Genomic DNA, 12,312 nt, shown 5'->3' on the forward strand with positions numbered 1-12,312 from the left:
GACAATAAGAAATTCAATTCAAAATGGCGGAAAATGACTAACAAACCATGTTTTTCACGGTTTTCTCGAAACGGCTTTAACGATTTTCTTCAAATTTATACCCTGGATAGCTATTTATAAACCCTATCAACTGACATAAGTCTCATTTCTGGGAAAATTTCAGGAGTATTCTTGAGAAACAAGTATTTTGTCAAATTTCTATCACGATTTTCTCGAAAATGACTTGACCGATTTTTTTTCAAAATCATACCCGTATAGTTATTTATCAGCTCTATCAACTGGCATGAGTCTCCTTCCTGGGAAATTAACAGGGGGTCCACCCCATCCTTGAGAAATTGACTTTGTAACCTCCTTCTCGTGTAGTTAGGTTGAGCAGTTTATTCAAAAGAACACAAATCGAGATAATTATTTTACCGGTAGAACAGCTGTTTTGACGACTTTTTAAAAATCATCAAATTTCACAATTTACACAAAGGAAAATGTACTCTGAAAACAATATATACAATAGTTTGATCATATAGTTTTAAATGTGTAGCCGCCAATCGTCATTGGTTGAGTTCAAAGCCACTGATCGGTGAGTGAACGATGAGATCGGTGAGTGAACGTGGCTCTGAACGAAGCACTGTTTTGTCGTTGAACGATGCATAGACTCACATGCGGCTCTGGATTATTTGGAATTGAAATCGGCCATTAAGGGGAAGCCTTTAAGATTATTACATACTAAAGATCTTGAAGATTTTTGTGATCTATAATATTACAAAAAAATATATTAATTATATATTATCTCGCGCTAAAATACCTCAATGGAACCTTTAATTTCAAGTAAGAGCTAGCATTGGGAAGGCAAAGGTATTGTCATAGCCACCTCTAATACAAGGCCCCGGCCTACGATATTGCAACGTCGCAGTGTAGGCCTAGAATCTGATACATGACTGGTGAAAAAGATTTTAAAAAGTACCAGCTGATCTTTTGCACCAATCATGTATTAGATTCTAGGCCTACACTGCGACGTTGCAATATTGTAGGCCGGGGCCTTGTATTGGAGGTGGCTCTGGTATTGTGCGTTTATACCTCTTCAAGGTCGTCTTTGGTCTAACTGATAAGAAAAAAAAATACGTCATATCCGGTTCATTCACTGATCAGTTAATCGTACTTTTCCACCGATGGAAAAGAACGTAAATAGAGTAGCTGAACGTAAACAGACATGGCTGAATACGAGGTTGTTTACAAATAATGAACTCCATTATAATGTATTTGAGAGCAGAGAAATGCATGATTACATAAATTCAATAATGTTTAAAATATTTTACAAAGCATTTAAAACTACTCCAATCACCTGATGGTTTTCCATTTTAATTGATTACAATGAAATAGGTTAAGTTCTAGTTTTGTTTACAAAATATGATCAACAGGGGAAACATCTGTCAGTCATGACTCATGAGCAACCGTTCAGCCACAGAATACACCGAAAATGGAAGGTATCAATCTAACCAAGATTTGAGTGCACCAAGACCACGACACATGACTGCATCATCTTGTTAGAAATTAAAACTACTGCTGTATTACAATGCTACACTTTCTTTCAAGATGGCGGATTATGGCGTCAGGATACTATAGTGAGGTCCACGTTATAATGACAGTATTTGATCAACTTTGGTTTTGCTATACTTGTCTATTATTCGACAAAGCCGGTGGTACTATCCTTTTCTAGGTCCACAATGATGCCAATTATTTTTTTTTTACAGTGTAGAAATACAATTAATTAATGCAGAGAATCGGCATCGCTATTCTTCTATCTTTATCTAGTGCCATTATAACGTGGACCTCACCATATCCGAAATTCCATTCTGTGGTTCATCTTTGATCAGGTTTTTTACTGAACGTAAAAAAAACCTGATTGAATTGATCAGTGGCTTTGAACTCAACCATTAAGTTATTCCCCTAAATTATTCTCGTTTGAGAAGAATGAGGCTTACATCAATGAGCAAGGAAAGTTGTGTGAGTGCACCATACCAGATTTTCTCTCTATGGTACTAATTAGTTGATTTTGGAATAAATGAGACTACAAGCAGCATGGAGAATAGAGATAACATATATGAATAGCAGAGTGAGTAGCATACAAGTCTGTGCCGCTAAGTAAGTTCATCTCGCAATATACTAGACTATGGCTCGGTTGCACAAGAGGCTATTAAATTCTAACCGTGAATAATGCCATAAGAACCAATCAGACAAGCCTGCACTTAAAAAATGCTTCTCTGAATAACTCTTGTGACATTTAATCATGATTTACTTTAACAGGCTTCTGTACAACCGGCCCTTTGAGTGAGTACTATAAAGAGGTTCCCGTTATAATGGTAGTATTTGATTAAAAGTAGTGTTGCTATCCTTGTCTACCATTCGACAAAGCAGATAGCGCTATCTTTTTCCAGCTTTGGAAAGTTCTTATATCGATTTCAAGAATTACATTCTCTATTTTTCTGAATAGGTAGATTTATTGCAACAAGGAACATGATTGACAAATAATTTTTAAATAGTGCCACTCATCGAATTTCCATCTAGCTGTTTACCCTGTTGTCAATATTTGCAGTAGCAGAAGTCTTCGGGTTGAATTACAACATTTAATTTGGATTTTCGTTTAATAATAATTATCAATTCATCAGCATTTGAATTTTTGATTGATTGAAATGGATAATGATTGAAATTCCTTTCAGAGTGTGGAGGTTTATTCACTGGAACATCAGGCAAAATCTACTCAAGGAATTATCCCAAGCATTACGAGAAGACTGACGACTGTATATGGCAGATAAAAACTAAAGAACATCATCTTCTCAACTTGACTTTCAACGAATTCAACATATTTTCATCTACAAACTGTTCATTGGATTCTGTAACTGTAAGTACAATTATTAATTTTTTCATTGGTTTAATTGTAAATCCAGTGAACTTTTCCATTCACGTTGTTCTCTTGCATTCTTTATTCTTTATTTCAATAAACACCACATAAACAATCAAAATTATAATTTATACTTTCCAAGTTTGAATTATGACAAGAGGAAAAATGTTGGACTAGATTTCAGAGGCGAGGCGTCCGGTCATCTCTGGATTCTCCGATGACTGGACAGAAATTGATATGTAATATGTATTTATATTATTAAATTCAAAATATTTAAAATAAATACAAAAAAAGGTGAATAAACCAAAAGAGAAACATTTTTTGCGAGCGCGCCAAGTTTGAATAAGGTAGACTACTGCTTCATCAGTCCCATCCGTTCAATGTGATTCTTGAATGTGGTTCAATTTGCGATTCCAGTAATGCTATTTAGCATTGGTTACCGCCACTCTTCTGCATCATCACTCCCCCTCTCCACATAAACGATGGTGGAGTAAACAGTCAAAGACATCGCTATTTTCTGCGATTCCACTGTTCCGCGCCAGTGTTGCAAACCATACGATAATTATTTTGTTTGCAATTTGTTATTGATAATAATTATTATTATTTCTTCTATGAAGTGAACAACTAAGTACTAACGTGAACAACTAAAGAATAAACCTATTTCGGAGTATGTGTAACCTTTTCTAAATTTGGGAGAGGAATAGCACAAGGTTTCCTTATTTTTTCTATCCCTGTCATTTTTGATGGTGTACTTGTTGTATGAATCAATATAGAATAAAGAATTACATTTTTTTAAATAATTTGAGGTCCAGTTTCCGAGCTTGAGATCTAGCCAAGTTCTATAGTTTTCAACTCTAGGGTTTTGAATAGTAAGCTTATCTTATACTAGATGTCATCTTTCTCGATAAATAATCGTCAAAAATGGAACATTATCTTTGAAGTAGGGGAGGGGGTGCAGCTTTCATTCAAACTTTCAACTGAATTGTTCCTGGAGATGACTGAGTCAAAAAGTCACGCCTCGCCCCTGCTAGATTTGCAAAGTGGAGATCACTTCATTTTTACTCTCTTGAAGTTTCACTTTATTTTATAAATTTTTCCAAATTTTCACAGGTATACGATGAAGAATCAATAATGATTATTAAACGAAAATCCAAATTAGATGCTGTAATTCACCCCGAAGACATATTTCCCCATTCGATTCCCCATTCTACAGATGGAAATTTATTGAGATGTTGCAATTATTCAAATGCTGATGAATTGATAATTATTATTAAACGTAAATCCAAATTAAATGTTGTAATTCAACCCGAAGACTTCTGCTACTGAAAATATTGACAACAGGGTAAACAGCTAGATGGAAATTCGATGAGTGCCACTATTTAAAAATTATTTGTCAGCCCAGGAATCGAACCCTTTACCTCCTAATTGCCGGTCAGGAATGCTTACTCTTACACCAAACTGACAATCTGACTGATCGATTCCCGGGCTGACAAATAATTTTTGAATCGTGGCGCTCATCGAAATTCCATCTAGCTGTTTACCCTGTTGTCAATATTTGTAGTAGCAGACGTCTTCGGGGTGAATTACAGCATTTAATTTGGATTTTCGTTTAATAATCATTATTATCAATTCATCAGCATTTGAATAATTGCAACATCTCAGTAAAATTCCATCTGTAGGATGAAGAATCATTACTTATCGGAGTAAGGACTTCTTAGTCCTCTCTTCCAATCAACCTTGAAGTTTCACTTGATTTTATCATTTTTTTTCAAATTTCCACAGGTTTACGATGGAGAATCGTTGAAAGATCCTGTTTTACTGGAGTATTGTGGTAGTAAGCCTCCAGTACCGGCCTATATCATGTCAACTGGTAACACTCTCACAATACGACACAAAAGTAACAACACCCTTCCAAGGAATGGATTCACTGCATCCTATCAAATGGTGCGTTTTTGTATTTATTTATTTATTTATTTACTTTACTTTACTTTTCTTGTTCGTCACAATTACTGAACTGCATTAAGGGAGCAACGATCCCGCAATATATGACACGTCAAAGTTTAATCTAATATCTACCATCCCTCCTATTTCAACACTACAGATCCCACATAACATACATCAATCAAACACTATTCAACAAGGAAGTCTGCTAACCTGTACGGTCACAATACAATAAGGAATTCCCTGAGTGTTTTTTGAACTCCTTCAAGCCATCAATTTCTCTTATGGGAGATGGGATTGAATTAAATATTTCCATTCCCATATAAAACGGGCCACTTTCCAGCAGGCTAAGTCTGTGATGTGGGTAAACAAAACCTCTAAATCGAGTATTATGGGGATGACTCACCTGGTTCTCCTCATACATTCGTCTATTTTTAAAAACGAAGATTGCTAAATCTAATATATAAATAATAGATATATAAATATATAATATATAATCTCTTTTCTTTAAAATAAGGTCTGCAAGAGCGCATTGTATTAATCTTATAAATTATCCTAATGGCTATTTATTCATTCACTTGATATATTTCTATAAAAATTTGTAGAATTGTTTTTTGTTTCAAAACAATGTGTTTGACATGAACCTGACCATTATGTGTTCGTTCCTTCAAATTTGTTATGCATTCTTGTAACAATTTGCAACATTTGTGACATATTTTTGGGTAAAACAGAACTATTATTTTAAAATTGAGAATTGAGTTGGTTGAATCACCAATATTGGCAATATTAATTATTCATTACTAGCTCACCCGGCGAACCTTTTACCGCCAAAAAGTCAATGTATCTCATGACACACTTGACTTTATTTGGTGACTCATGAAATTTATCTGACAATCATTATTTTTATTTACATCTCAATACGGACTTCCTATGTGCTTAAAACCACGGTATGTAGAAGAAGACGGTAGGTGTCACGCGCATGTTTGTGCTAAATTCCCGGTGTAGCTGACGTCATTTTATATCCAATCATCTGTTTTTAACAGATAAGTTTCATAAATTATTGAGAATAGGTGTTAAAAACCTCGGTTGGTGGCGATGACGCAATCTAGCTGGCTGGCCACTGCGCACACATTTCATGACCCTTACCGTTTTCATCTAAATACCGCGCTTAAAACTACCGTTTTAATACCAGTAAACAATTTTATCACATAGTGACGTGCTTATTACAGCTGGTAAGTTCATATGCTAAATCATATCACAACATGATCTTGAATCATGATGATCTTCCCGTTCTACGTTAGCCGCTCGGCCGACAATTTCGAAAACATAGGTCTGTGAAATGGATTAATATGTAATTATTATTAGCCCCCCTATTAAAATTTCTGGTCAGAAACCATCCTCAATATTTACACAACATATTCCCAAAGTTTCATGCTGTTCTGTCAAGTAGTTTTAGGTTAGTTGAGTTTAGAATTTGAAATAATAGCGTGAAAAAATGTCATCTCTATAATAATCTTCAACATATTCTTATAATATCAATAGCCTCTATATATAATCGTCCACACTCTCATCTTCTTAAATGCCTATTTCCTATTTTGTGTTGGCTATCTTTATAACAGGTAATCTTTTGTATTTATTCTTTTGTAGGGATAATGGTAATATATATCATGGTTGAATCTAAAAAGAGTTTTATAGTTCTCAACTATTGGTTGTGATCGTATCTGGTATAGTTTCCTCTTCCTCATACGAATTAGTTGAGCCATTTTACTATGAGCAGAAGGTGATAAGCTGCTCTAGACTAGACTCACTTTTTTTTGAAGCATTTGCTTCAAAAGTTGAGCAAATGCTCTAGTTTATTCATTCAATTTTGAGCAAAAGCTTTTACTTTTGAGCAAATGCTCAAACTATTTTCTTGATGAGCATGAGCAAAAGGTTTTGCTCACGTTTATTCATAGAAAATGAAGCAAATGCTCCATATTTTAGAAGTATAAGCAAATGCTCAACTTTATTCATATGGTCCAATGATTTTTTTTATTTGTAAAAATATTTATTGTATTTGGCATAAATTCATTATTCATTTATTTATTTTGCAGTCTTGTGGTGGGAATCTGATTGCAACAAACGATCGAAAGTTTCTGTCCTACCAGGCAGCTCATCATTTTGTAGATATTGGCGATTTCAGGAAGAACTGTTCATGGTACATTTCAGCCGATTCATTGGGTAAGTTCATGGACTCGGTGATCAACTTATACAATTCACTAATACCCGGTTTCACCAAGCTTGGTCAAGATATTTGAACATGGTAAAGCCGGATACGATTCACCAGTGTGACCTGAAATTATCCAGAAACTATTCACAAAGAAATCATATGTTCTAGTGCACACTTGTAAATCGTACCTCATTTTGTAAAGTAAGATGAGACGCCTCTAACAAATATGTAATCTAATGTGATGGTGGGGAATGAACTACTATATAATTTAATGAGTATTCAACATATTTTACATTTGAACAAAACAAGATTAATTTTATTATAAAAAACAATATTGATATGAAATTAATGGGGAAGCTACTCGCTGCTGCTAAAGATACAATCTTTGTGGTTATGGAAAATATAAAAAAAACTCAAAAGGATAACACCTACCTTTTGCAGATGGCTTCCCCCTTTGGCATTCACTGGTTGAAAACACGACGTTTATTATTAATAAAAAAATATCAAAATAACTGATCTAATTAAATGGGTTCAGATCCTGTCTTATTCAATAATACAATTCTCTTTAAACTGCCCGAACTGCGACAGGAAAACTGTATTATAAAACAAGAGCAAAATCTATCCTTTTCACCAGAACAGCCGGACTTTTACTCACAGTCCTAACGAACGAACTGCCCCAAAAGCTAAATTTTGGGTATTAATATAAACTCAGTCAATGCCAAACATGAAAGCCATTTCAAGTACATATTTTTATCTGTCGCACAAGCGGCACGTTTGTTATTAGAAACAGAGAGAAGCTAACGTTAATATTGACAACAAATAAAATAAACAATCTCTCTGTCGATGACAAAGATTGTTCAAAGACAAAATACTGTTCATTGAACTTTTTTAATTTGAAAACTCTAAAATTCTGATCAATGTGAGATAAATATATGATTCATATATTTGACCATAAATTCAAATGTCTTGCGAGCTTGGTGAAACCTTTGATTATGGATAAGTTGAAGATACGTTATTTAAAGATACTTCTATCTTTCCTCTATGGTGAAACCAAACATCATTCTTTCATCGAGTGATGTATGAAATATTAATTGAGAAACTGATGTATGAAACGGATTTCATTCTTTTGTATCCTGTTCTTTTTCTATTACTACTTTCTCTTCCATGCTCTTCTATCCGATTCTCCTCTATTCGAGGGTTGAGTGTAAGAGAGGGCCGGCTGCGCCCTAACTCCGCCCTCCTAGGTAAAAATAAAGGCAGCTATTCTATTCTATCCTCCAATCCGTCCTGCATCTTCTTCAAGATACGGTGTCTTATATTCAATTTCCTTATAAATATGGACAGAGTGGAAATTGAACGTTAATCAAATTTTGGAAAATAATAGATATCCAACACCGTAGCAACTGTTTGGATATGTTCATAAATGTTCATATTGGATAACTGTTCAACTCATTATTAACTCCAATTAACTCGTTGCAAATGAACAAGAGACAAATAAATGCCTAGTAAGGGCGAGGTGTTCAACTCATTATTAACTCCAATTAACTTTTGCAAATAAACAAGAGACAAATAAATGCCTAATAAGGGCGAGGTGTTCAAATCATTATTAACTCCAATTAACACGTTGCAAATAAACAAGAGACAAATAAATGCCTAGTAAGGGCGAGGCCATATTAGACGTTTTTTATCATACGTTTTCAGTGGAGTTGGCAGGGCATATATCTCTTTTCCAACTCAATGAATTCAATTATTAACCTTCTGTACAATCAATCTTCATGCAAACTCAAAAAATTACTTTCAATCAACCTTTACAACTCAATTTTAAATTTATTTATAGTCAAGACGACTTTTTCAACTCATATTGTATAATCAATTTTTACACAAACTTACGTTCAATCAACTACACCTTTTCCAATTGTATTTGAGAAAGTATCAAGTTAATTTGATAAAGTATCAATATTGTATTTGAGAATAGTCACTTGTAATTGAGAGAATGTCAGATGTAGATGAGAATAGTCAATTGTATTTGGGAAGTCATCACATGTAATTGAGAATAGTGAATTGTATTTGAGAAATCGTCAAATGTAAATGAAAAGATCATCATCATCATCATCATCCACGGCTCTACAATCCAAAACGGATCTTGGCCTCCTCCAGCAATCGCATCCATTCTACTCTGTCCATGGCAGCTCGTCTCCAATTTCTTACACCAAGCTTCCTTGCATCTTCAGTGACTGAGTCCATCCATCTCAGTCTTGGTCGACCAGGGCGGCTTCTTCCTTCCATGTTGTAATTCATGATTCTCTTAGCCGGATATGAGTCATCAGCTCTTTCAACATGACCTGTCCACCTGAGTCCCCCTACTCTGATAATAGCCAGTGCATTGGTATGGCCGTACATATCATACAGATCCCTATTCTTTCGTCTGTGCCACACTCCATCAATTTGCACACCACCAAAAATTCGGCGTAGAATCTTTCGTTCGAAAATGTTGATCATATTCTCATCCAGTTTTGTTAGGGTCCATGCCTCACTGGCATAGGTCAGCACAGGCAGAATCAGTGAGCGGTAGATTCTTATCTTTGTCTCTCGGCTCAAATTCCTTGATCTGAAGTGTTTGGCTGAACCGAAGTATGTCCTATTTGCAAGTAGGATTCTTCGCCTGATCTCATGTGTTGTTTCATTTTTTGAGTTTACTGAAGACCCAAGGTAGACGAACTCATCAACCACCTCCAAACCACAATTAGCTATCAGGTCAGACTGAGCAGCATTGGACCTTGATGAGACCATAATCTTTGTTTTCTGCTTGTTTATAATCAGTCCCATACTATTTGCTGCCCCTCTCATGCTATTATATGCCTCCATCCTATAGGGGTCTGATCTGGCTGCAATGTCAATGTCATCAGCATAAGCCAGTAATTGAATTGTCTTATTGAGCAGGATTCCTCTAGTGTCAATTTTGGAGTCTCGTATTACTTTCTCCAATGCCACATTGAAAAGCAGACATGCTAAAGCATCACCCTGCCTAAGACCATTGTAAGACTGCATTATCCCAATTACAAGTGACTATTCTCAAATACAATTGATACTTTCTCGAATTAACTTGATTCTTTCTCAAATAAAATTGGAAAAGGTGTAGGCTTAGATGAGAATAGTCAATTGTATTTGAGAAATCGTCAAATGTAAATGAGAAGATATCAATTAAAAGTGAGAAAATTGTCCAATTGACATGTCGTGACTCTTCTGTAGCCTACAGTACAGGTTTGATTTGAGCAGGAAAGGAACTGTACTACATACACAGTATTCCAATTACTACCATAGGCTTTGCATGGGGGCAAATTAATATTCTAAATATATACAGTAAGCTATATATATATTTAATGTAGCTAGCTGATCATCATACATAAATTAATAAAAGTTGAGATTTACAGCTAAGACAAATTTAAAATCATTTCCCAATTACAACTGACATCTTCTCGATTTCGAATCGTATGTTCTGAAATTGAAATGATACTTTCTCAAATAAAATTCACTATTCTCAATATTACAAGTGATGACTTCTCAAATACAATTGAATATTCTCATTTACATCCGACGTTTTCTCAAATACAAATGACTATTCTCAATTACAATGATACTTTCTCAAATACAGTTGGAAAAGGTATAGTTTACAATTCAATTTCAACGACTTTTCTGAACTCATTAAACAATCTATTGTCCAATCAATCTTCATATACCGTACCACACAGTTCACAACTAAATTTCAACCAACAAATTCACAACACTATTTTCAACTCATTGTTGAATTTTCAAATATTTATTTCATTACAGACAAACGAGTGACAATCACGTTCTCAGCCCTGGATATCAGCAACTACCATGCGTCGAATGGTACATGTGGAAATGAAGGTCTGCTAGTGTATGATGGAGAAGATGTGAATGATAGACCTGTGGAGATATGTGGCTCAAAACTGCCTCCACCGATTGTGAGCACTGGCTCTAAGATGTTGGTCAGATTCCTGGAGAACTGGGCAACTGATACCAGCTCCCATTTTCTGATCAGTTACTCGTCTATGAGTTCAGGTGAGTAATAAACTAGTAGTTCTGAGAACAGTAGACCTCGCGCAGTAATATACCACAGCCTCCTCTTATCCATATTGTCCATCAGAGTAAATTCTGTCCTGTCCTGTCGTGTCGGTGAGATATCGGTGTGAAAATGACTATACTCCTGGTCAGCAGTCCTGCTGGGAGCTGATATTACTTTATATGCGGATGACACTAGCATTCTAAATGCTGATAATAATGACGTGAGCGGCTGGAGATGAATGCTTATGTATCAGTCAATAATATTTGTCAGTGGTTCAACAGCATTAATCTGCATCTTAATTTTAATAAAACTGTTAGAATGACCTTTTCAAACAGTGTATGTTGTATTGGTTTATTGCTGGATTATGAATTTGTTTCAGATATTCAAATTATAGACATGATTACAAAAAGCATATAAGGTACAATTATCTACAAAGTATTAATACAATTGGTTGATCTAAGAAAATGTGGCCCCCACTATATATGAATATGTGTCGGGATGCCACTCATTTTGCTATTGTTTAAGATTTTATGCCAAAAGTTAAAATTTATAATAAAGATACATTTTGCGAGTCATTAGAAGTTCATAAAAACCACATTTCTATACACAAATTTAAAAAAGAAAATTGATAACCTAAAATATAGAAATTTTATAAAAATTTATAATACTCATGGGAAAAAAATCATTATAATGAAGAAAATGAGAATGAAACAGTATGGAAAATTTTTCATAGAACTAATTGTTCTCCATGATTGATTCTATTAGACAGGAGCCACTTTTTTGTTTTCGATTTGAATGAATTGATTGGAACTGTTTCTTTAATAGCTATTGGCAGTTTATTGAAAATGTTTGGTCCTAAATATGTGGCTGACCTCTGAGCAGCTGATGTTGTCATCCTGGGAATTGCCAAGTCCGTGTTCCTTGCGGGTGAATCAAATTGATGAAGAGTTGTGGGTTCTTTCTGGTGAACGTTAGAAGTCTGTGAATGTAAATCTGTTGGATGCTGAGGATGCTGAGCTCCGAGTATAGTAGTACAGAAGGGAAGAGTGGATGTTTGCGTCCTATTATCCTCAAAATTAGCTTCTGAACCTTGAAGATAGGATCGATGGCAGAAATTTGTAGCTCCCCAGGCCAAAATGCCATATCTTGCTATGGACTCGACTATTGCATAATAAACATTTT

General features: G+C 34.9%; 1 protein-coding gene across 1 annotated transcript in view; it reads left to right on the forward strand.

Annotated features, from left to right (window-relative positions):
- LOC111052170 (cubilin) overlaps window positions 1–12,312 on the forward strand; it is a 231,266-nt gene that overhangs the window by 108,917 nt on the left and 110,037 nt on the right. The window contains 4 exon segments of the mRNA XM_039435056.1: window positions 2,712–2,893; window positions 4,676–4,837; window positions 6,928–7,054; window positions 10,875–11,126. Of these exon segments, the coding sequence (XP_039290990.1) occupies window positions 2,712–2,893; window positions 4,676–4,837; window positions 6,928–7,054; window positions 10,875–11,126 (723 nt within the window).

The sequence above is a fragment of the Nilaparvata lugens genome, chromosome 8, assembly GCF_014356525.2.
Source record: "Nilaparvata lugens isolate BPH chromosome 8, ASM1435652v1, whole genome shotgun sequence".
NCBI lineage: Eukaryota > Metazoa > Arthropoda > Insecta > Hemiptera > Delphacidae > Nilaparvata > Nilaparvata lugens.